The 26547-nt window shown below is 45.0% G+C and overlaps 1 protein-coding gene across 1 annotated transcript in view; it reads left to right on the top strand.

The window, feature by feature from the left end:
• The window catches only part of LOC138371837 (protein O-mannosyl-transferase TMTC1-like), a 49464-nt gene extending 24825 nt beyond the window's left edge, over positions 1–24639 (top strand). The window contains exons 2-5 of the mRNA XM_069336867.1: positions 16131–16266; positions 20022–20166; positions 23115–23375; positions 24490–24639. Coding sequence (XP_069192968.1) covers positions 16131–16266; positions 20022–20166; positions 23115–23375; positions 24490–24639 — 692 coding nt within the window. The remainder of the gene's footprint in view (positions 1–16130; positions 16267–20021; positions 20167–23114; positions 23376–24489) is intronic.
• The last annotated feature ends 1908 nt before the right edge of the window (positions 24640–26547 follow it).

Here is a 26547-nt window from a genome sequence, read left to right as displayed (position 1 = left end):
ACGTATCTTTTTTCATTTCACTTAGACTGACAGCGCACCAGAGGATGGACGACTAATGTCAATTTTCGAGCCCCCATCACTCTCACCCTTATAACCTTGTAAGGTAACATGACCAACATGATGACATCGTTCTTTGCTCAAATATCATTAATGCAACGTGATCAATATAGTAACTTCGTTCTTTACCCAAATAACATTTTAAGAGTAACGAGCAACTGTCTGTCCGATGTCTGAATAATGAAATGTAAACCGTGTTTAGCCATTACATCCAAACACAATAAAAATATTACCACAAGCTTGTTTAGTTCTTGTATCACATAACGTAACGTCGCGTTTATTCAACAACTGATAGACATAGCATAATATAGCTTCATATTCACTGTGGTAAAACAAACATACACATCACGGTTAGTCCTCACTATACCTCAAACGCGCCGTTCATACTCTCTCCCTTAGGTGTGCAATGTTCCACACATACAAATTCCAAGCAAAGTAAACATATATACGACAATATGGAAAAACACAGTCTTGATACTATTATTAAATTGACTTGTTCATTATCCCCGAGTTCAAGGCTGTCTCTCTTAAGACCTACATCATCCAAATGTAAACACCAATCGATGAGAATAAGACCGGGTGAGTCGATAGTGAAATAGCTCTGGACTATGGCTATTTTCAGTTCTTGTAACACAGTCAATGTAGCGTAATGGGAAAACAGTCTTTCTACTGCCTACATAAATAGCATTTGAAAATGTATGCAAGTCTAGACAATCTCCTATAGCCCTTACATTCTAAACACAAATAAAATATTAGCACACGCTTGCATCGCATTATATCATCATTAAGTAACGTGGAGATCAACTTTCTGGCTGTTGTCCGAATATCATTATTGAAATGTGAACCCCATTTAGCCAAACACAATATCTCCATTACATCTCATAGCATATGAATATTACGGTATACCAGTTTAGCCTCTGTAACACAATGTAACGCAACGTAACGTAACGCAAATCAACTTTTTGCAGTCCAAAATGACATTTTTAAATGAAAGTACGACTTAGCCCATCTCCATTACATCTCTCACCATATAAATATTGGCCTCTACCCGTTTTAGCCCTCTGTAACACAATGTAACGTAACGTAACGTAACGCAAATCAACTTTTTGCAGTCCGAAATGTCATTTTTAATTGAAAGTATGACTTAGTCCATCTCCATTACATCTCTTACCATATAAATATTGGCCTCTACCCGTTTTAACCCTCTGTAACACAATGTAACGTAACGTAACGCATATCAACTTTTGCAGTCCAAAATGACATTTTTAAATGAAAGTATGACTTAGTCCATCTTCATTACATCTCTTACCATATAAAATATTGGCGTCTACCAGTTTTAGCCCTCTGTAACACAATGTAACTTAACGTAACGTAACGCAAATCAACTTTTTGCAGTCCAAAATGTCATTTTTAAATGAAAGTATGACTTACTCCATCTTCATTACATCTCTTACCATATAAATATTGGCCTCTAGCAGTTTTAGCCCTCTGTAACACAATGTAACGTAACGTAACGCAAATCATCTTTTTGCAGTCCAAAATGTCATTTTTAAATGAAAGTATGACTTACTCCATCTTCATTACATCTCTTACCATATAAATATTGGCCTCTACCAGTTTTAGCCCTCTGTAACACAATGTAACGTAACGTAACGTAACGTAAGGCAAATCAACTTTTTGCAGTCCAAAATGTAATTTTTAAATGAAGTATGACTTAGTCCATCTCCATTACATCTCTTTACCATAAAAATATTGGCCTCTACCCGTTTTAGCCCTCTGTAACACAATGTAACGTAACGTAACGTAACGCAAATCAACTTTTTGCAGTCCAAAATGTCATTTTTAAATGAAAGTATGACTTAGTCCATCTTCATTACATCTCTTACCATATAAATATTGGCCTCTACCCGTTTTAACCCTCTGTAACACAATGTAACGTAACGTAACGTAACGCATATCAACTTTTGCAGTCCAAAATGACATTTTTAAATGAAAGTATGACTTAGTCCATCTTCATTACATCTCTTACCATATCAAATATTGGCGTCTACCAGTTTTAGCCCTCTGTAACACAATGTAACTTAACGTAACGTAACGCAAATCAACTTTTTGCAGTCCAAAATGTCATTTTTAAATGAAAGTATGACTTAGTCCATCTCTTACCATATAAATATATAACGTCTACCAGATTTAGCCCTCTGTAACACAATGTAACGTAACGTAACGTAACGCAAATCATCTTTTTGCAGTCCAAAATGTCATTTTTAAATGAAAGTATGACTTACTCCATCTTCATTACATCTCTTACTATATAAATATTGGCCTCTACCAGTTTTAGCCCTCTGTAACACAATGTAACGTAACGTAACGTAAGGCAAATCAACTTTTTGCAGTCCAAAATGTAATTTTTAAATCAAAGTATGACTTAGTCCATCTCCATTACATCTTATTACCATATAAATATTAGCCTCTACCCGTTTTAGCCCTCTGTAACACAATGTAACGTAACGTAACGCAAATCAACTTTTTGCAGTCCAAAATGTCATTTTTAAATGAAAGTATGACTTAGTCCATCTCTTACTATATAAATATTTGGCGTCTACCAGTTTTAGCCCTCTGTAACACAATGTAACGTAACGTAACGTAACGCAAATCATCTTTTTCCAGTCCAAAATGTCATTTTTAAATGAAAGTATGACTTACTCCATCTTCATTACATCTCTTACCATATAAATATTGGCCTCTACACCCGTTTTATCCCTCTGTAACACAATGTAACGTAACGTAACGTAAGGCAAATCAACTTTTTGCAGTCCAAAATGTCATTTTTAAATGAAAGTATGACTTAGTCCATCTCCATTACATCTCTTTACCATATAAATATTGGCCTCTACCCGTTTTAGCCCTCTGTAACACAATGTAACGTAATGTAACGCAAATCAACTTTTGCAGTCCAAAATGACATTTTTTTTTTAAATGAAAGTACGACTTAGCTCATCTCCATTACATCTCTTACCATATAAATATTGGCCTCTACCCGTTTTAGCCCTCTGTAACACAATGTAACGTAACGTAACGTAACGCAAATCAACTTTGCAGTCCAAAATGACATTTTTAAATGAAAGTATGACTTAGCACATCTCCATTACATCTCTTGCCATATAAATATTGGCCTCTACCCGTTTTAGCCCTCTGTAACACAATGTAACACAACGTAACGTAACGCAAATCAACTTTTACAATCCAAAATGACATTTTTAAATGAAAGTATGACTTAGCCCATCTCCATTACATCTCTTACCATATAAATATTGACCTCAACCAGTTTTAGCCCTCTAACACAATGTAACGTAACGTAACGTAACGCAAATCGACTTTTGCAGTCCAAAATGACATTTTTAAATAAAAGTACGACTTAGTCCATCTCTATTACATCTCCTTCCATATGAATATTACGGACTACCAGTTTTAGCCCTCTGTAACACAATGTAACGTAAGGTGGAAAATCAACTTTGTCGGATGACCAAATAACATTATTGAAAATGACATTCATGTTTAGCCATTACACCCAAACACAAGAAAAATATTACCGCTTTTCTTGAGAAACTTATATGTGGAGATCATATCTCCAGAGTCCACACAATAAGCCACACATCACACATCTTCTGTTTTCAAATCGCAGCTCGCATCTAATTTAATGTTATTTTTTTTTTTGCAGAAACTATGTTTTGAGAATATGCTCAATGTCGACAATTACTATTCGTATCATCAAACTCCTTTCAGTCAACAAAATTCACATTTCATATCGCGTGTGTAGATTAGAGAGAGAGAAGGCAAACATAGCTTGCAGCTAGTCAAAACTTATCATAACAGATATGATTTCACAGGGTTTTCAACCTTTGCCAGTTTTTCAATGTTTTCTCTTCACTCGTGCTAAGTGAGTCAGACAAAAATGAGACATTTCATTTCATTATTAGCCATGCAATATGCTATTAGCTAGATAGTCAAAACATATAACAAGCATTATTTCACAGGAATTTTTTCTAGCAAATATGCTTCCTTTAAGCAGTTCAACACATCAAACACCAGCAGTCCGCGAAATTCCCTTTAGTCAATAATCATCCTTTACAGTATTTCTTGACTAAAATAGCACTCCAAAACATAAGTGGTCATTTTTATTCTCACTGTCGCACTATAGTCAATAATTTGTTTCGCAGAGTGACAAGTTATGCATAGTGACGAGATTTCACGGTGTGCATAGTTTAAGAGAGTTCACACTGTATTAATTACGGTCATGGATATCTTATGTTATGTTTATGAAGATCATCACTTCTTATTTTTATCATTTTTCTTGCCCCCCAGCTTTGCAGTCTTCTCATATTCTTTTTCAAATAAAGTTTGCTTACTGTTTTCCAGCAGATCGGCTTCACATTACATATATTAATCAATTTTCAAATTCAGTTCAGTTTCTTTTCAATATCGCAGCTTTGTTGTCCCCCTGCTCGTATCTAGTTCAAGACCTCTTATTATCAATGTCATTAATACTGATATCATCAACCATGTATTGGATGTCTCAGACATTCAGTTAACAACGTAGTAAGTGTTTAATGAACGTGAGAATCACTTCATGTGCGCTCATTTTAGTTTAGTTTAAAGTTTTCCATCTTGAATTAATACTACTATTGGATAGCTCAGACATTCAGTTAACAACTCAGTAAGTGAAAATCTCTTCATGTGAGCTCATTTTTAGTTTAGGATAAGGTTTTTCCATCATGAAATACTATTATCAGTAACCAGGTATTGGATGGCACTACCATTCAGTTTACATCTCAGTAACTGTTTACTGAACATTGTTATCCATCCATGTGACCTCATTTTTCAGTTTAAAGTTTCTACATCGTAAAAAATAAAATATTACTATCACCAGCCATGTATCGGGTGTCTCAACCATTCAGTTTACAACTCAGTAACTGTTTACTGAACATAGACATCCCTCCATGCGAGCTCATTTTTTAGTTTAAAGTTTCTCCATCGTAAAAATTAAAATATTACTATCACAAACCATGTATTGGGTGGGTCAACCATCCTGTTTACTATTCAGTAACAGTTTACTGAACATAGATATCCCTCCATGTGACCTCATTTTTTAGTTTAAAGTTTCTCCATCGTAAATAAAAAATAAAATATTACTATCACAAACCTTGTATTGGCCAGCTCCGGCATTCAGTTTACAACTCAGTAAGTGTTTACTGAATGCAAAATCGCTACATGTAATCGATAGCATGTTGGTCACATTGCGATACAAGGTTATACATATGATCCGAAATAATACTAAGGCTTTGCACAGAACATCCAGTCTGGGAAGGGTGTAGTGATACTTGATGGTTTGGGCATGGAGGGGGGTGGGAGGGGGTAGGGGTTTGGTGGGGGTGGATGGGGAGAGGGTAAGGCCATCCCACTACCTAGTCCATCCATCTCACAACGTCTCAAACCGCCGCAAAGGTTAGACCTTAAGGAGATAGCATGCCGTTTCATTCATTCAGGAGTCTTGAACATTCTATGACAATGACTTGCTATGATAACGCCGTTGTGTGATACAAGCTCTGCACAACAGTAATGGCTGTAGGAAGAAGAGGTGATGGAGATTGAGTAAACATGCATACATTTCAATGATCACAGTTAAGAAGAACAATTGTAGGTAGAGATTGCGTCTCCGTGACGATGTGAAATGTTTCCCTCTTTTACTAAACGCTAACCTAGTGACTTTGACTGAGTTTACTAAGTGATGTGCCATGTGGTGGCACTTCTCAGGTCGATGTGATGGTATGTGATCCTGGTCCGTACCACTCTAGAAGGTAAGGGGAAGAGGGGTGCCCCACTCTAGAAGGTAATGGAGAGGGGGCCCCCCTGATGGTATGGGAGGGGTGGGGGTGATTGACGATGACAGGTGGACTCCCTGCTGGCGGAGTATGATCCTCGCTCCCCTTCTTAACGGAATCGCAGTGGAGGTAGAGCCATGCTGGGGTGAACATCTCCAAGTCTTGTCTTAAGACATAGAAAAGCCATTAAGGCAAATGGCCCACATCACTCCTCCTGGACTCTGCTCTCTCATACCCTCCTCTCCCACTTACAGCTTCCTGTAGGGGGAGCTAATGGTTTGTCAAAACCGCAAATGGACCCCGAGCAGTCTCACGACGAGGGGAAGCCCCCCTCACCCTTCCCTCCCTCCCCCACCCCTCCCCCCACCCCAAACAACATAACAGACTATGTTGGCTCCCCTCTCACCTACACTCAGCCTCTACATACCGTACTTGCTATCAAAACTATTATCTACACTCAGGATTAAGTCTACGCCAAACACACATACATATTCATTTACTCTTTCCTCTTATTCCACTCCTATCCTTTGATTTCTTACTCTACCACATACTCTCCTACACCCCCAACAACATGTCCTCCCCTCTTTCCTGACCACATACCCTAACACCGCACGCTCACACGCGTCCGACACGCACCAAACTTCCAGGGAAATCCCCCCCAAACCCTGTGTGACTAGAACCGCGCGCACCACCTGGCACCCAACAACATGACCTCCCATCTTTCCTGACCACATACCCTAACACCGGACGCTCACACGTGTCCGACACGCGCCAAACTTCTGGGAAATTCACCCCAAACCCTTTGTGACTAGAGCGACGCGCTGCAACTAGAGCGACGCGCCACACCTGCCCAGCTGGCACTCAAGGGGAAATTCCCCCAAACCCTTTGTGACTAGAGCGACGCGCTGCGACTAGAGCGACACGCAACACCTGCCCAGCTGGCACTCAAGAGTGCCACCTGGACAGATGGCGCGCGTCGCTCTAATCACATATTACACTACTCCCCTGTTGTTACCTCTGATCTGGGGTGACCAACCATCTCTGGGTTCTGTCGAAAGATTTTTTTTGAAATTCGTAACGTGATCATTTGAACCAGTCATACCTCTTCATAATTTTGTTTGTTAAAAAGGATAATCTCTTTTCCCGTCCTAACTGGCACTGACATGACACGATGAAAAGCGTCATTGAATGTGTTCTGATGCAAATTACACTGAAGATTAATGTGAGCAACTCCATCAGTTAGAATGTGAATATCATCATGTTTCCCGTTAAGCAGGCATTTAAACTTATCCAAGTCTGCAACAGAGGTCTTATCCGAGTTCTTGTGACGTATCTGTTCTCACTGGCAGCAGCAGCAACTTACAAGTGAGGTGTACTGAGGGTGTCTATGACAGGTTGTCACTGTCAGTGACAACCTGTCATTCACACACACATGTGACAGGTTAGATCAGTCTTCAATGAGAACATGATCACTCTGAGACTCTCCTCTCCCATCCCATGACAGAACCCTAAAGTTAATATTAATTTCATCAATGAAATCAGGATTATATCACTTGTCGGCATCTGTGAAAGCAGTAACCAGATTTATATATGCGACTTCTCGAGAAAAATTGGTGTTAGGTCAGTTGTCACCTTGAGGTTAGGTCACCTGTCACCTTGAGGTTAGGTCACCTGTCACCTTGAGGTTAGGTCACCTGTCACCTTGAGGTCAGGCCACCTGTCACCTTGAGGTTAGGTCACCTGTCACCTTGAGGTTAGGTCACTTGCCACCTTGAGGTCAGGTCAACTGTCACCTTGAGGTCAGGTCACTAGCCACCTTGAGGTTAGGTCACCTGTCACCTTGAGGTTAGGTCACTTGCCACCTTGAGGTCAGGTCACCTGTCACCTTGAGGTCAGGTCACTAGCCACCTTGAGGTCAGGTCACCTGTCACCTTGAGGTTAGGTCACTAGCCACCTTGAGGTTAGGTCACCTGCCACCTTGAGGTTAGGTCACCTGCCACCTTGAGGCTAGGTCACCTGTCACCTTGAGTTTAGGTCACCTGTCACCTTGAGGTTAGATCACCTGCCACCTTGAGGTTAGGTCACCTGTCACCTTGAGGTCAGGTCACTAGCCACCTTGAGGTCAGGTCACCTGCCACCTTGAGGTCAGGTCACCTGACACCTTGAGGTCAGGTCACTAGCCACCTTGAGGCCAGGTCACCTGCCACCTTGAGGTCAGGTCACCTGCCACCTTGAGGTCAGGTCACCTGCCACCTTGAGGTCAGGTCACTAGCCACCTTGAGGCCAGGTCACCTGCCACCTTGAGGTTAGGTCACCTGTCACCTTGAGGTTAGGTCACCTGTCACCTTGTGGTTAGGCCACCTGTCACCTTGAAGTTTAGTCACCTGTCACCTTGAGGTTAGGTCACCTGTCACCTTGAGGTTAGGTCACCTGTCACCTTGAGGTTAGGTCACCTGTCACCTTGAGGTTAGGACACCTGTCACCTTGAGGTTAGGTCACCTGTCACCTTGAGGTTAGGTCACCTGTTACTTTGAGGTTAGGTCACCTGTCACCTTGAGGTTAGGTTACCTGTCACCTTGAGGTTAGGTCACCTGTCACCTTGAGGTTAGGTCACCTGTCACCTTGAGGTTAGGTTACCTGTCACCTTGAGGTTAGGTCACCTGTCACCTTGAGGTTAGGACACCTGTCACCTTGAGGTTAGGTCACCTGTCACCTTGAGGTTAGGTCACCTGTCACCTTGAGGTTAGGTCACCTGTCACCTTGAGGTTAGGTTACCTGTCACCTTGAGGTTAGGTCACCTGTCACCTTGAGGTTAGGTCACCTGTCACCTTGAGGTTAGGTCACCTGTCACCTTGAGGTTAGGTCACCTGTCACCTTGAGGTTAGGTCACCTGTCACCTTGTAACAAACTAGGCTGTTTTAAGAATTATCCAGAGTGGTTTATCGACAAAAGAGAACGGGAACCTGAGCCCGCGTGGTGACCTGGGGACCTGACCCCAGGGGAATTCGCGGTGAAAATAACCGACGCTTTGTTCATAAGCTGCGTATAATGAATCATCCTATAGTATTCAGTAATTTAGAGAAATTAGCCTTTATTCATTTTGTATTAAAATTGTATTGAATAATAGTACTGGGTACAATATCAAGAGTATTCTAATTATTGAGTTTAAGTCACCATCAGTGACGTCACGAATCAGATCTAACTTGTAAGGCGGAGTGACCGGCGGTCATAGGTCATCAGGGTTGACATGTCTACTATTTCTCAAAGTTCAATTAACCATTTTGGGGATCGGGAACAGCTCTGCCGTTAGATGTTTGTGTAATTTAATTTCAGTAAAATAATTCAACCAGTCTGGATCAATTAAGTACAACAGAGGTTAATTGTTATAACTTAAACCTTGCTAGTAACTGGGTAGAACTTTGACTAGGCGGAAGGATACAATGCTCTAGTCTGGGGTAGACCAGACGAGGAAGAGATCAGTGTGGAGACAAGATCAACTGGGAGAGGCCAACCATCTTACCTCTCCCCAAGACCAGCCCAACATCTTTAGCTGGTAAAACATAGAGGTATAGTTGCTATTGTTATGTATAGGACTAGTCAACTCATTGCATTCAGGTCAAGTAGGGAGTGTTAAAGTGACAGGGAGTGAACATATTTAGATTTTGTCTTAGTTTCTTTTAATAAATTAATTAGTTATTAATTTGCATTTTTATTATTTCCATGTGTATGTTCAAGTTATGTGAACTTGTCCTGGTCACGTGGTCCACACGAGGCAGAGTTGTATTGGGCGCCGATTCTAACATCGAATCGGAATTCATCATTCCCGTCTAATTAATTCCACACTTAAGAACTCTCAAGGTCATCGGTTATAGTGGGGGTCAAGCCCCAAGGTTGATTAATTAGCGTGATCGATCCAGACCTCGATCATTGCTCTGTGTTACTGGTCTGGTGGTGGCGGCGGAGGCGACTCTAGGGTTTTGCTCATAGCCTAGGTCACGTCATACGGGTTGTAGAATCCTAAGTCGGTCAATCGTCTTAGGACCACGTGGCGTGGAGTTGGCTTTGGTAAAAGTTTTGGAGTCCCTTGGTAGAGAATAAAAAGTAAGAATATGGGTAGAGGGCAAAGAAGGAAAGATATGTAGAGAGAAACCCTACCCCGTGTTACAACCTTGAGGTTAAGTCACCTGTCACCTTGAGGTTAAGTCACCTGCCACCTTGAGGTCAGGTCACCTGTCACCTTGAGGTTAGCATCGTGCACATCTCCACCGTTGATAATGCCGGTGAGATACTTGTAGAACACAAGTCCAGCAGTAACGCGCCCTGGTATGGCATAAACAACATACTTTACCCAGCATGTTGCTATGCCACGGGATGGCAGTACCGCCGTAGGGTCTTCCTGGACTTGACATGGAAGACCCACGTGCCTCGCCCTGAAATCCGACATTTCAGGGCTGGCACTGTAACTAGTCCATCTACAAATTTAATAAAGTTTTCATATTCACTAAGTTTAAGCCAGTGTTCTTGCAGAATAAGTATAACAGAAATTAAAAATATTTTCAATATATTCATACATTTCGGGTTTAAACCCATCACAGTTTTCGGCAATAACTGTAAAATCTTCTATTTTCTCAATTTTGGTTTTCCTATATTCGTATGGCCTGAAGTACCTTCAGACCAACAACTGACACAGAACACAGTATGCATCTCTTTTTTGGTTTACATACTCTTATATATCTATTTAAATTTGTATATATTTTATTTATAAAGAAAACACACTGTCTGCATTTAACTGAATGAAATTCTTAAGCCTGCAAGTCGCATGCCCCGAGGCGATACACACACACACACACTGGTAATGGCAGGTTTCCCAGGTATCAAACCACTAACATCTACAGTCTTTAACTCCTCAGTGATATATAACAAATTTAACTGACGTTTCCTCCGATTTCCATCCTGAGTCCAAGGACTGGAACAGACTCTGTATCACTGAAGCCTTCCGATGCCCTGTGTCTCACGGTCATTCATTAGGGGCTTTGAGTAGGATGGGTATTGGCTAGAACGTGCGGTGGGAAAGGAGTGGGGGGGGGAGAATGGATGGTTAGGAGCGGAAGAGAGAGAGAAAGAAGCATGTTTTGTCGCATTTTCCCCTACTCACCAATTGCTCCACGTGCACTCGTTCTGTTTTGAGAGTCAATCCTAATAGTCATATATCAGTTTCCCTGGTAATGGCGAGTCAAGAGGTAGGGAGGCTACACACTGCCTGCTTAATCCCATCAACGGGAAGACCGTCAAGGCGGCGGAGACTGGCACTTGTGGAGGAGAGGATCAACTAGTCAAAGGACCGTTAATGAAAGCTCTGGTGACGTATGATTATTCCCACATTTGGAAGGTAAGGGGGAAGGTGAAGGGAAGAGGGGCAAGGTGAGGGTAAACGGGAAGGAAAGGTAAAGTTGAGGGGTAGAGGGGGGGGGGGGAAAGTGAAGGGATTTAGTGGCTCATCTTGGGTAAAAGGTTCATTTACCAACCATTCCTCTCCCCCAATACGTCTTATGCCTTACGAAATCAACCGATCCGTTCAAAATACAACGTGTTAATGAACATTAAAGCATCCTAATATTCACGTTGTCCTTGCAGCGGCCGCGATAGGGGTAGGTGGGTTGGTTGGGTTAGCATGATTCTTGTTAAGAAGAACAGTTACATTTGTTCCGGAGCGGCAAATTGATAGAAGGAACTGCATTCACCCCGTGTAGCGACCAGACGACACTCACCCCGTGTAGCGACCAGACGACATACACCCCGTGTAGCGACCAGACGACATTCACCCCGTGTAGCGACCAGACGACACTCACCCCGTGTAGCGACCAGACGACATACACCCCGTGTAGCGACCAGACGACATTCACCCCGTGTAGCGACCAGACGACACTCACCCCGTGTAGCGACCAGACGACACTCACCCCGTGTAGCGACCAGACGACACTCACCCCATGTAGCGACCAGACGACACTCACCCCGTGAAGCGACCAGACGACACTCACCCCGTGTAGTGACCAGACGACATTCAGCCCGTGTAGCGACCAGACAACACTCACCCCGTGTAGCGACCAGACGACACTCACCCCGTGTAGTGACCAGACGACACTCACCCCGTGTAGCGACCAGACGACACTCACCCCGTGCAGCGACCAGACGACATTCAGCCCGTGTAGTGACCAGACGACATTCACACCGTGTAGCGACCAGACGACATTCACCCCGTGTAGCGACCAGACGACATTCACCCCGTGTAGCGACCAGACGACATTCACACCGTGTAGCGACCAGACGATATTCACCCCGTGTAGCGACCAGACGACATTCACCCCGTGTAGCGACCAGACGACATTCACCCCGTGTAGCGACCAGACGACATTCACACCGTGTAGCGACCAGACGACATTCACACCGTGTAGCGACCAGACGATATTCACCCCGTGTAGCGACCAGACGACATTCACACCGTGTAGCGACCAGACGACATTCACCCCGTGTAGCGACCAGACGATATTCACCCCGTGTAGCGACCAGACGACATTCACCCCGTGTAGCGACCAGACGACATTCACACCGTGTAGCGACCAGACGACATTCACACCGTGTAGCGACCAGACGACATTCACCCCGTGTAGCGACCAGACAACACTCACCCCGTGTAGCGACCAGACGACATTCACACCGTGTAGCGACCAGACGACATTCACCCCGTGTAGCGACCAGACGATATTCACCCCGTGTAGCGACCAGACGACATTCACCCCGTGCAGCGACCAGACGACATTCACACTATGCAGCGACCAGACGACCAAATATTCCGATCAAATTTGCGCAGTGAAAGACACTGATGAAGCTGGAACGAGCGGCTCACGTCATGACGGATACGCTCCTCTGGAAACTGGAATGAGATTAACCATTTTCCTCTCCTGGAAGAGGCATTGGTTTGAATCTGAAAGTTAGATGCTCGGTGTCCTCGGTGTCCACGGGAAACAGGTGATCCTGAATCATGAACGAGCTGCTCAAGCTGTCTGGAATCTGGGAGCCCGTTATCTTGAGGTTATCTTGAGATGATTTCCGGGTTTTTAGTGTCCCCGCGGCCCGGTCCGCGACCAAGCCTCCACCCCTAGGAAGCAGCCCGTGACAGCTGACTAACACCCAGGTACCTATTTACTGCTAGGTAACAGGGGCATAGGGTGAAAGAAATTCTGCCTATTGTTTCTCGCCGGTGCCCGGGATCGAACCCGGGACCACAGGATCACAAGTCCAGCGTGCGGTCCGCTCGGCCGACTGGCTCCCAGACTGATATTTGTTTTCTAATATTTAGTCTTTATTTAAAATTAAAACGAGTCCGTCTGAAAAATTCTTCTATTTTTGAGTGGAAAAGGAATTAAACTATGTCAAAGGTTTCTTTCAGATACGCCAAAGACTAAAGAGAAGGCTGGTCCTTGGGGAAAATAAGTTAGGTCATGTAACTGATAATGATACTGAAATAAGTAGCACTCTAAGTCCTATGTTTCTGTACTTGTTAGAGAGGAACTTGATAACAACTGGGCCAATCTATGTAGGAGGTAAGGAAGGTCACATGAACTGTATTGTCATTAATAAGGAGGAAGTAATTTCACATAGACAAATGAAAGCCAAACCAATCCCCAGGCTCAGACGAAAAATTTGCCTGGGTCCCACGATCATACAAGAGCTGAGTGAGACCTTGACATTCATATTTAATGACATTAAACTCTACGGAATCGCGGAGGGTTGTCAATGTAGGACCAGTCTTCAGGAAGGGGGAAAGTATCACTTCCATCGGATTATCGACCAATTAGCTAAACGTATATTGTGGGAAAACTGCTTGAATCCATAATCGGAAAAGATATTCACGTACAACTTGTGAAACACAGATTGATAAGGGAGTCTCAACATGGCTTTACAAAGGGCTGTGAAGGGAAATTCATGTTCCATGAATTTCCATTTATTATATTCCAGCATATTTGAGGCAGTTTACAGTGGTACCAATTATCACGTTGTGTACCTTGACTTCAGCGAAGGTTTTGATACTGGGCCTCACGAGTGACTGGAAGAAACTCGTGGTACTGAAGAACTATGCTAAGCTGGATAAGGGCGCGATTATTTGAAAGCAAAACAAAAGATTTGTATAAATGGAGTTCAGTCACAATGGGAAATAGTTATAAGTGGAATGCCACAAGGCCTTATCCTAGACCCCCTATTCTTTACTGTACATATAAACGATTAAAGTTCAGGAGTGAACAGCAATATTTGCAGACAATACAAAAGTTAGGAAAGAAATAACTTTAGAAGGTTAAAAAAATGTTGATAAATGCAGGGGTCCGAGACTAGGTAGTGACACACACACTCAAGCCAAAAATATGAAAAGAATAAGAACTTATAAAGTCCGTCCTGGAGAATTATCAAGATATCTAATCTTCAGCAACGTTATTGTGACTCATCATCTGCAATGATGATAGAGTTACCAGATATCTGCTGGATAGTGTTGATATTGAAACATTGCAAATGCGAAAAAAAATCTCATGATTAGCAAGGATTTAAGGCCAAAAACCACCGCAAAAATGTTCGCAAAAAGGCAAATAGTACACCGATTTACCTCAAGAAGCTGCGGGAAGAACTAAACCCTTCTTTAACGCTGAATATTTAGCTAAACCCTTACATATCTAATCTGGCTTCAAAAAATAGACTAGGTCACCATGAAACAAATACATATTATATATATATATATATATATATATATATATATATATATATATATATAATATTATTTAGCTAAAAATGACGTCGTATATGAGTTCGGTTCACTCCCCAGTTGTGTGCTGTAGGTCACACGAAGGAGCGTGTGACGTCAACCTCCTCCAGACGTCACATTCTCTCTTAAGATTGCTTAAGAACTACTACGTTATTATGACTGATACATAATGACTATCTCCCGCCGATATAAACTGATTATTACAAGCTCCTCCAATACGAGGCTCGCGTATATACACTTTTTAACATGAACCATATTAACCGAAAATAGTGAACCATATTAACACATAATAATGTACCATAACATAATAACTGAAAATAACGAAGTTGTTCTATTATTTTCTTACTTATTTATGCATGAAACTATCAAGTTATGCACATCTTTCAGCATGATAAATTTTAACAAATTAGTAGAATAAGATAAGGGTAAAAGGGGGTCGAAATATTTACCCACTTCCACCTTACAATGTTAGTTTTTTCTTCAATATTTATACAGCAAGGTATCCATTATATATGCTACCATCGTGCCATTCACGGAGGGACTCTTAAAGACGCTGGGGCAATATCCGAGCCACTTAAGACTCGTACACGCCTCGCAAAATAGGAATCTTCATTTTGCTTCAGAAATTAAATAAAAACGAGTCTCGGGTAAATCTCATTCTCCCAAAATTGCTGCAAGATTATCATGGGAGAGAGAGAGAGAGAGAGAGAGAGAGAGAGAGAGAGAGAGAGAGAGAGAGAGAGAGAGAGAGAGAGAGAGAGAGAGAGAGAGAGAGAGAGAGAGAGAGACTCAGCCAAATTGTCAGATTACGGGATTGAATGTCTACGGGGCAGGATCGACACATCAGCCGGGCGAGGACTTCATGATCAACATCTTAGACCTACTAAGACGTTCGCCGTCTGCGATCCTCTCAGGCGCGTACAATCTCTCTCTCTTAAGTGTCTAGAACAAAAAGAGAACATCGCTTAGGAGCATAGTTCAAAGTGCGCCTGCGCCAGCCATACCCCTATTCACAAATAACTTTCCAGGTGAGTAACAGACCCAAGTGAGTAACAGACCCAGGCGAGTAACAGACCCAGGCGAGTAACAGACCCAGGTGAGTAACAGACCCAAGTGAGCAACAGACCCAAGTGAGTAACAGACCCAAGTGAGTAACAGACCCAAGTGAGTAACAGACCCAGGCGAGTTACAGACCCAGGCGAGTAACAGACCCAGGTGAGTAACAGACCCAAGTGAGTAACAGACCCAAGTGAGTAACAGACCCAAGTGAGTAACAGACCCAAGTGAGTAACAGGTCGAAGGCCCCATAATACACACATTATACCACACTTGTGTGATGAGTGGCACAAGGTGGCACTGAGAGCCACATCATGTCCGTGTTTCAGGTCGTCGGGAAGCGACACTGCGGCACTACGAGGCGGCCCTGAGGCTGGACCCGGAGCACACCGTGGCGCTGGTCAACACCGCCACACTCATGCTCACTCTACACAACAACAATCAGGCCGAGATGCTTTACAAGAGGTACGCCCGCACGCCCTTCTCATCCCTTTCTTTATTTCAGTATTACTTTTAGTGAGCTATAGTAGGTCTAAAATATATTATATATATATATATATATATATATATATATATATATATATATATATATATATATATATATATATATATATATATATATATATATATATATGTCGTACCTAGTAGCCAGAACGCACTTCTCAGCCTACTATGCAAGGCCTGATTTGCCTAATAAGCCAAGTTTTCATGAATTGTTTTTCGACTACCTAACCTACCTAACCTAACCTAACCTGACTTTTTCGGCTACCTAACCTAACCTAACTTATAAAGATAGGTTAGGTTAGGTTAGGTACGGTTGGTTAGGTTCGGTCATATATCTACGTTAATTTTAACTCCAATAAAAAAAATTGACCTCATACATAATGAAATGGGTAGCTTTATCATTTCAGAAGAAAAAAATTAGAGAAAATATATTAATTCAGGAAAACTTGGCTTATTAGGCAAATCGGGCCTTGCATAGTAGGCTGAGAAGTGCGTTCTGGCTACTAGATACGACATATATATATGAATCAATATATTAAAACGAGACAAAAAAATCACAACCCACACATATGATACGAAGGTAAATACGACTTATCAAGTTACGACTTGATAAGTCGTAACTTATTTGTCTATTCGTCTCCACGACACTTCAAAACATTGTCGCTTCATACGTGCCGGTTGGGTTAATATTTTGACTAATTCTCTACAAGCAATCTATCAATCTATCAATCTACAAACAGTTTCTAAATCATTTCTCTAGCCAATTTATGCCGGGGGCCACGCCAGGGAAACTGGCTTAGCCTGAAAACATGTCTCCACATTAAGGACCTCAGTTCCTTACGTAACACTGAACACAAACTTACATGGAAGCCATTCTTGAACAGTGAACATTATGTTTAAAGAATGATACATCCCATCAGCAGGAAGAGAAGGAAATGCAGGCTATAGGTAAGGGAGGGACATACAGACTGTAGGGAAGGGAGGAAGGGAGATACAGACTGTAGGGAAGGGAGGTAGGGAGATACAGACTGTAGGGAAGAGAAGTAGAGGGATACAGACTGTAGGGGAAGGGTGGAAGGGAGATACAGACTGTAGGGAAGGGAGGTAGGGAAATACAGACGGTAGGGAAGGGGGGTAGGGAGATACAGACTGTAGGGAAAGGAGGTAGGGAGATACAGACTGTTGGGAAAGAAGGTAGGGAGATACAGACTGTAGGGAAGGGAGGGAGGGAGATACAGACTCTAGGGAAAGGAGGTAGGGAGATACAGACTGTAGGGAAAGGAGGTAGGGAGACACAGACTGTAGGGAAGGGAGGAAGGGAGATACAGACTGTAGGGAAGGGAGATACAGACTGTAGGGAAGGGAGATACAGACTGTAGGGAAGGGAGGTAGGGAGATACAGACTGTAGGGAAGGGAGATACAGACTGTAGGGAAGGGAGGAAGGGAGATACAGACTGTAGGGAAGGGAGGAAGGGAGATACAGACTGTAGGGAAGGGAGGAAGGGAGATACAGACTGTAGGGAAGGGAGGAAGGGAGATACAGACTGTAGGGAAGGGAGGAAGGGAGATACAGACTGTAGGGAAGGGAGATACAGACTGTAGGGAAGGGAGATACAGACTGTAGGGAAGGGAGATACAGATTGTAGGGAAGGGTGGTAGGGAGATACAGACTGTAGGGAAGGGAGGAAGGGAGATACAGACTGTAGGGAAGGGAGATACAGACTGTAGGGAAGGGAGGTAGGGAGATACAGACTGTAGGGAAGGGAGGAAGGGAGATACAGACTGTAGGGAAGGGAGGAAGGGAGATACAGACTGTAGGGAAGAAAATTAGGAAGATACAGACTGTAGGGAAGGGAGGAAGGGAGATACAGACTGTAGGGAAGGGAGGAAGGGAGATACAGACTGTAGGGAAGGGAGGAAGGGAGATACAGACTGTAGGGAAGGGAGGAAGGGAGATACAGACTGTAGGGAAGGGAGGAAGGGAGATACAGACTGTAGGGAAGGGAGGAAGGGAGATACAGACTGTAGGGAAGGGAGGAAGGGAGATACAGACTGTAGGGAAGGGAGGAAGGGAGATACAGACTGTAGGGAAGGGAGGAAGGGAGATACAGACTGTAGGGAAGGGAGGAAGGGAGATACAGACTGTAGGGAAGGGAGGAAGGGAGATACAGACTGTAGGGAAGGGAGGAAGGGAGATACAGACTGTAGGGAAGGGAGGTAGGGAGATACAGACTGTAGGGAAGGGAGATACAGACTGTAGGGAAGGGAGGAAGGGAGATACAGACTGTAGGAAAAGGAGGTAGGGAGATACAGACTGTAGGGAAGGGAGGAAGGGAGATACAGACTGTAGGGAAGGGAGGTAGGGAGATACAGACTGTAGGGAAGGGAGGAAGGGAGATACAGACTGTAGGGAAGGGAGGAAGGGAGATACAGACTGTAGGGAAAGGAGGTAGGGAGATACAGACTGTAGGGAAGGGAGATACAGACTGTAGGGAAGGGAGATACAGACTGTAGTGAAGGGTGGTAGGGAGTTACAGACTGTAGGGAAGGGAGATACAGACTGTAGGGAAGGGTGGTAGGGAGTTACAGACTGTAGGGAAGGGAGATACAGACTGTAGGGAAGGGTGGTAGGGAGTTACAGACTGTAGGGAAGGGAGATACAGACTGTAGGGAAGGGAGATACAGACTGTAGGGAAGGGAGATACAGACTGTAGTGAAGGGTGGTAGGGAGTTACAGACTGTAGGGAAGGGAGATACAGACTGTAGGGAAGGGTGGTAGGGAGTTACAGACTGTAGGGAAGGGAGATACAGACTGTAGGGAAGGGTGGTAGGGAGATACAGACTGTAGGGAAGGGAGATACAGACTGTAGGGAAGGGAGATACAGACTGTAGTGAAGGGTGGTAGGGAGTTACAGACTGTAGGGAAGGGAGATACAGACTGTAGGGAAGGGTGGTAGGGAGTTACAGACTGTAGGGAAGGGAGATACAGACTGTAGGGAAGGGTGGTAGGGAGTTACAGACTGTAGGGAAGGGAGATACAGACTGTAGGGAAGGGTGGTAGGGAGATACAGACTATAGGGAAGAGAGGTAGGGAGATACAGACTGTAGGGACGGGAGGAAGGGAGATACAGACTATAGGGAAGAGAGGTAGGGAGATACAGACTGTAGGGAAGGGAGGAAGGGAGATACAGACTGTAGGGAAGGGAGGAAGGGAGATACAGACTGTAGGGAAGGGAGGAAGGGAGATACAGACTATAGGGAAGGGAGGAAGGGAGATACAGACTGTAGGGAAGGGAGGAAGGGAGATACAGACTGTAGGGAAGGGAGGAAGGGAGATACAAACTATTGGGACAGGGTGAAGTTCTCTCCTATTCACTGTTCCATTTAAATGTTAGGGAGATGACCCTGCCTCTCGCGTCTTTCGCCCGTCCTGGAAAGACAGTCTGTCTCCGCCGCTTCTCCCTCAATCTCTCTCAATGTGTTCACAGAGAAACAGACTTACCTCCAACCCGCAGTCAATCAGGCAACACGTTCAAAACCCGCACTGATTACCTTCATCTCACAACCATAATCGCCAAAGAATAACTAGCAGAGCAGCGACTGCTGATCTCCACAATACCACCACTACTACTACCACCTCCCACACTACCAGTCTCTACGTCTCTACCTTTCTCTCACCCCTGGATGATGATGATGGTGGTGGGGCCTTGTACAGGGCGCTAGCGGTGGCCTGGGAGGCGGAGATCGAGGAGAGTCTAGGAAAGCTGTATCTCAACACTGGTCGCCTGGAGGAGGCGGAATCTACCTTCACCAGCGTCCTCACCCGCCATCCCCACATGCTCTCCTCCACCGTGTACCTGGTGAGTGATCCCGCCTTCTGCTTCACCCACTGGTGGGTAGTTTTGATTTGTATTTACTATTTGTGCCTTCAGAATCGAGCTATTAGGTCTTGAACCCCGCTTTTCTAACCTATATATTTTTCCTCTATTATGTCTATTACATATATTTCTCTCTTACACATCCACACACACACACACACACACACACACACACACACACACACACACACACACACACACACACACACACACACACCTGGGGGCCTCGTAGCCTGGTGGATAGCGCGCAGGACTCGTAATTCTGTGGCGCGGGTTCGATTCCCGCACGAGGCAGAAACAAATGGGCAAAGTTTCTTTCACCCTAAGTGCCCCTGTTACCTAGCAGTAAATAGGTACCTGGGAGTTAGTCAGCTGTCACGGGCTGCTTCCTGGTGTGTGTGTGTGTGTGTGGTGTGAAGAGAAAAAAAAAAAAAAAAAAAAAAGTAGTTAGTAAACAGTTGATTGACAGTTGAGAGGCGGGCCAAAAGAGCAAAGCTCAACCCCCGCAAAAACACAACTAGTAAACACAACTAGTAAACACACACACACACACGCACACACACACACACAGAGGAAGCGGCCCGTAGCAGCTGTCTAATTGCCAGGTACCTATTTACCGCTAAGGGAACGGGGGCACCAGGGTGAAAGAAACTCTGCCCATCTGTTTACGCCTAGACCGGGGGGAAAAAATGTGCGTGCGTGTGCGCGCGTGTGTGCGCGCGCGTGTGTGTGTGTGCGCGCGCGCGCGCGTGTGTGTGTGCGCGCATGCGTGTGTGTGTGTGTGCGCGCGCGCGCGTGTGTGTGTGCGCGCATGCGTGTGTGTGTGTGCGCGTGCGTGTGTGTGTGTCTCTTTGTCTCTGCTTCTCTCTTTCATTTTCGTGTCCACTCTCACATGATAGCATATTCGTGTTACGCTTAACCTTAGTGAATTCTTTAGACGTCATATTTGGTCAAAATGAAAGCAATTCCCACCAAGCATGACTCACAACGACCGTGTAATTCCAGCGAGCGTGAGCCCGCCGCGAGCCCGCCGCAAGCCCGCCGCGAGCGTCAGCCCGCTGCGAGCGTGAGCCCGCCGCGAGCCCGCCGCGAGCGTCAGCCCGCCGCGAGCGTCAGCCCGCTGGGAGCGTCAGCCCGCCGCGAGCGTCAGCCCGCCGCGAGCGTGACCCCGCCGCGAGCGTCAGCCCGCCGCGAGCGTCAGCCAGCCGGGAGCGTCAGCCCGCCGCGAGCGTGACCCCGCCGCGAGCGTGACCCCGCCGCGAGCGTCAGCCCGCCGCGAGCGTAAAGACCCACCTCTGACCTTCTCCACCATCACCCCTGAATTGTGGCTAGAATTTCAGCTTTCAAAACCAGCTGGGAAGTACCGTGTCTGCCGGCGCGTAAGATTAACTCATTTTGCAAGAATGTTTCATGGGAAATAAAATGTAGCAGGTTTTAAACATTTATTAAAAAGTGATGTTCAGGTGGAGAGTTTGGCTGGAGGGAACGTGTGATTTTTTTGGTCATGTAAATACAATATATATATTCGTTGTAAATACAATTGTGTAAATACAATAGATTCGTCAGATGGTTGAAAAACGTGCGTCGTATCCGCCAGCAAATACGGTATTAACCTTTTTAAATAAAAATTAGTTCGTGGTTTTCTCTGAAGAAGACTCAATACCGAGAGGCTTTGAATGCATTCAATGCAAGTTTAATAATTAAAAATGCTATTTTTAAGCACGTAACTGGCTGGTCTTTAATTTGTTTTTCTTGTTAATAATCTGAACACTTCTCTATCGTATTTCAAGCTCCAATAACATACAATATTTAAACTTCCCAAAATAAAGATTTTCAAAGGAAACCTTAAACGTTTGCTTAATATTGGTTGTAAATCTTGCAAATGTTGTGTAAACACGGAACGCCTCGGGTAACGCGCACGGATTGTGAATTGTGAAATCAGGCGCTTCCCGAGTATATAGGAACAGGTGCCTACACGCCTTCCTATTGGCTCCCAGCCACTCCCACCATGCCACTCTGCCATGGTCTTGTACCCACCTGTATTTAGCCACAAAGTTCTGTATTTATTTAACTCAATTACCTACGGATGCGTGTGCAACTGAATCAAAGCACTGAACTAAAACAATGTTCAATGGACGAGGGTTAGGATTGTGTTCACCTTGATATGTTCACATCCATGTGAGCACAGCAATGTGAGCACATCTAGGTGAGCACATCTAGGTGAGCACATCTAGGTGAGCACATCTAGGTGAGCACATCTAGGTGAGCACGTCTATATAAACAAACATTCTGTCACACAAATATGTCATATTACGCGAAGTCTTTTTCTTCAGTCAGAGGCATAATTATGTCATCTCCGCTTGTGAGTTATGACAGAAAGCTACGTGTCGCCTTGACAGGAGGTCACGTGTGGCCTTGACAGGAGGTCACGTTTGGCCTGACTCGCCGTCATACCTGTCAATCTCATCAAACTTTTATGGCCCCGAGCCTGTTTCCTGACAAAATAAATGTCTTGCGTTGTTACACAATAAAACGTGGAGGCGGATACTGGCGCGTAAACTTTAAACTAAAGTTACCGACGGATTATACGTAGATGTGAGCCCCTTGGTGGTGCATGGCGACCAGTGCTTGTCATCCTGGGGCCAGATTCACGAAGCAGTTACGCAAGTACTTACGAACGTGTACATCTTTCCTCAATCTTTGACATCTTTGGTTACATTTATTAAACAGTTTACTAGCATGAAAACTTCCCAATCAACTGTTGTTATTGTTATAAACAGCCTCCTGGTGCTTCGGAGCTCATTAACTGCTTAATAATTGTAAATAAAGCCTCCAAAGATTGAGAAAAGATGTACAGGTTCGTAAGTGCTTGCGTAACTGCTTCGTGAATCTGGCCCCTGATTCTCGCTACCTCCTCTCTCCTGACGCAGGCGCGGGTGAAGCTTCAGCAGAGGAGCTACCTGGAGAGCGAAGAGCTGCTGCAGAAGGTGCTCGACCAGTCCCCCGGCCACCAGGAGGCGCTCTTCCACCTCTCCCTCCTCTACGCCCACACCAACCACACTGAAGACGCTTTCACTCTCGCCCAACAAGCCGCCCACAACTGCTCGAGGCCGCCCTACCTCTGCGCCCGTCTCCACGCCCACTATGGAGACCTCCTCAACGACAGACATAATGTAGATGAGGCCGCCCAGGTAAGATCTTTCATACCGTGAGCATTATTAGGACCCTGCAGCAGTTTCTGACAGTTACCAAAATTGTATAAAGGTATCCGACGGTAATAATAAGTTAATAATGAAATACGTCAAGAAGTGACACATACTGCAAGAGGAAATACTACACCAGGGTACATGTACACTATATTATGTTCTGGCAGAGTTACCTGCTAGCAGTGGAGTTGGAACCGACGCTCACCCACCCGCACATCAACCTAGGGGCCCTCTACCACGCTAAGGTCTGTTCCACTTCCCTCTTCAACTCGTAATAATGTTCATGTCAAACTTTCTTCCCACCACTGGCTCCCTTAACACTGTTTATATCTCCATATTGGCAGTAAGGTGTGGTATAGAGTCTGTTTGTTTAACGTGACTCAAAGTAAGCTTTAGTAATGCTATGCCTCATTAAACCCGCTTCTCAGGTTATTACTTTTATGCCACCGTATAAGGAGTCGTTTGTGATATGATGATATAATGACGACTTATGGCCGAACTGATGAACCTTCAAGGTTCTCTCAAGAGTTCATTTACTGTACTGTGGGTTCTTTACATTCACCTGCGCTGGGGTTAAGGCGCCAAGGGGAACACCTTACGCTCTCAGCCACTGAGGCACCGAGAGGTATGCCTGGCTCCCCAGGCCACTCCCATCCATCACCAGCACACACTAGTCACGGCTCGCCCTATTTTATCAATTCCTAAGCTATTGGGCAACACTCCAGTCAAGAATCTATATTTTAACTAAAAATTTTGGACCGGCTGTAAGAGAGTAAATTATGTACGTCTTGAGAAGCATTAGAGAAAGTATAAATATTATGAAGATATCAAATTATTATCAGTCTTACAACTATTAAATAACCAGACACTAAACATTTGTGTATCTAGTAAATACTACTTACACTGCACCTGGCTAGATCATTCTCGTGTTTGTGGTTCCTAGACCAATAAAGAACTTACCTTCACTAGTCTCCTCCGTCGCACAGTGAGGTTGTAGGCATCGTCTCTACCATCACTTATAAGAAACAGGGAAAACAAAAATCATTAGCATTTCCAAGCGTAAATCCTAATGCTGCTCCTCTCTCTCTTCCCCCGCCAGGGCGACTACACCCGCGCCTGGAGACACTACCTGACGGCGCACGGGCACGAGCCCTCCAACACCCTCCTGCTGGAGAACATGGAGAAGCTGAGACGGGCACAAGACCTCCAGGCACCCGCCAGCATCCCCCACTGCCTCACTAAGTCCTGATATACATTCCAAGACCCAAAGGTCGCACTCGAATCCTTTCTGAGCACAATTTTAGATTAATTGATTTTTATAGAAACGGATCAGAATTTGTTTATCATTTCCCCAACACTCGCTACACCTTTGTTCTTTACCGCTATATCCGGGCAACAGGTGTGGGAGTGTGAGACCAACTAAGCTCTAGTTCTAACATAGCCAACCGACATTTTCTTAATTGGAGAACATAATACTGTAAAGTATTTACTTGGTGTAGGTACATGAAGGTAAATAATGTAATGTTGTAGTGAGAAATGCGACCCATCACAACAGCACATTTGGGCGAGAGCGCGCACCAGGAGACCAACAGGAGGGCGGGAACATTGGTTCTTCTCAAGACGAAGAAACATATTATCGTTAAAGATGGCAGGTAATCCAGGCAGTCCAAAGTATTCTAAGGTTAACACAGAAGGGCTTTGTTGCTTTGTTGCCCACCTGCCCCCCCTAACCATCTTGGTGAGTAGCAGTGAACCCTGGCGAAGCTAAGCGGACCCTGGTGAGTCCAAACTAACCCAGCAGAATCCCAGTAAATGTAGGCGAAGCCCCACCAAGCCTGGTAAGCCCCACCGAGCCTGGTAAGCCACACCAAGCCTGGTAAACCACACCAAGCCTGGTAAGCCACACCAAGCCTAGTAAGCCACACCAAGCCTGGTAAGCCACACCAAGCCTGGTAAGCCACACCAAGCCTGGTAAGCCCACCAAGCCTGTTAAGCCCCACCAAGCCTGGTAAGCCACACCAAGCCTGGTAAGCCACACCGAACCTGGTAAGCCACACCAAGCCTGGTAAGCGTCACCGAGCCTGATAAGCCACACCGAACCTGGTAAGCCACACCGAACCTGGTAAGCCACACCAAGCCTGGTAAGCCTCACCGAGCCTGATAAGCCACACCGAACCTGGTAAGCCACACCAAGCCTGGTAAGCCTCACCGAGCCTGATAAGCCACACCGAACCTGGTAAGCCACACCAAGCTTGGTAAGCCTCACCGAGCCTGATAAGCCACACCGAACCTGGTAAGCCACACCAAGCCTGGTAAGCCTCACCGAGTCTGATAAGCCTCACCGAACCTGGTAAGCCACACCAAGCCTGGTAAGCCCCGACAAGCCTGATAAGCCACAAAGAACCTGGTAAGCCACACCAAGCCTGGTAAGCCTCACCGAGCCTGATAAGCCACACCGAACCTGGTAAGCCACACCAAGCCTGGTAAGCCCCGCCAAGCCTCATAAGCCACACCGAACCTGGTAAGCCACACCAAGCCTGGTACGCCCCACCAAGCCTGGTAAGTCCCACTAAACCTAGTAAGCCACACCAAGCCTGGTAAGTCCCACTAAACCTAGTAAGCCACACCAAGCCTGGTAAGCCACACCAAGCCTGTTAAGCCCCACTAAACCTAGTAAGCCACACCAAGCCTGGTAAGCCACACCAAGCCTGTTAAGCCCCACCAAGCCTGGTAAGCCACACCAAGCCTGTTAAGCCCCACCAAGCCTGGTAAGCCACACCAAGCCTGTTAAGCCCCACCAAGCCTGGTAAGCCACACCAAGCCTGTTAAGCCCCACCAAGCCTCGTAAGCCACACCAAGCCTGTTAAGCCCCACCAAGCCTGGTAAGCCACACCAAGCCTTTTAAGCCCCACCAAGCCTGGTAAGCCACACCAAGCCTTTTAAGCCCCACCAAGCCTGGTAAGCCACACCAAGCCAAGTACCATTGAAGGATAAAGGTTGGTTTTCGTGGCATCGTTCCTAGACTCACTGACCCCAGCCCGTCCTCCTGCTTAGATAGTACTTATAGTAACGCTGTGGACCCTCCTACATATTTTGACGTCATAAACTATCACAATGTAGAAGTTGGTACTATTGAATTTGGACAAACTGGAAAAGG

The sequence above is a fragment of the Procambarus clarkii genome, chromosome 4 (genome assembly GCF_040958095.1).
Source record: "Procambarus clarkii isolate CNS0578487 chromosome 4, FALCON_Pclarkii_2.0, whole genome shotgun sequence".
NCBI lineage: Eukaryota > Metazoa > Arthropoda > Malacostraca > Decapoda > Cambaridae > Procambarus > Procambarus clarkii.
Note: the sequence above shows the minus strand (reverse complement) of the source record. Positions and strands in the feature narration are given on the sequence as shown.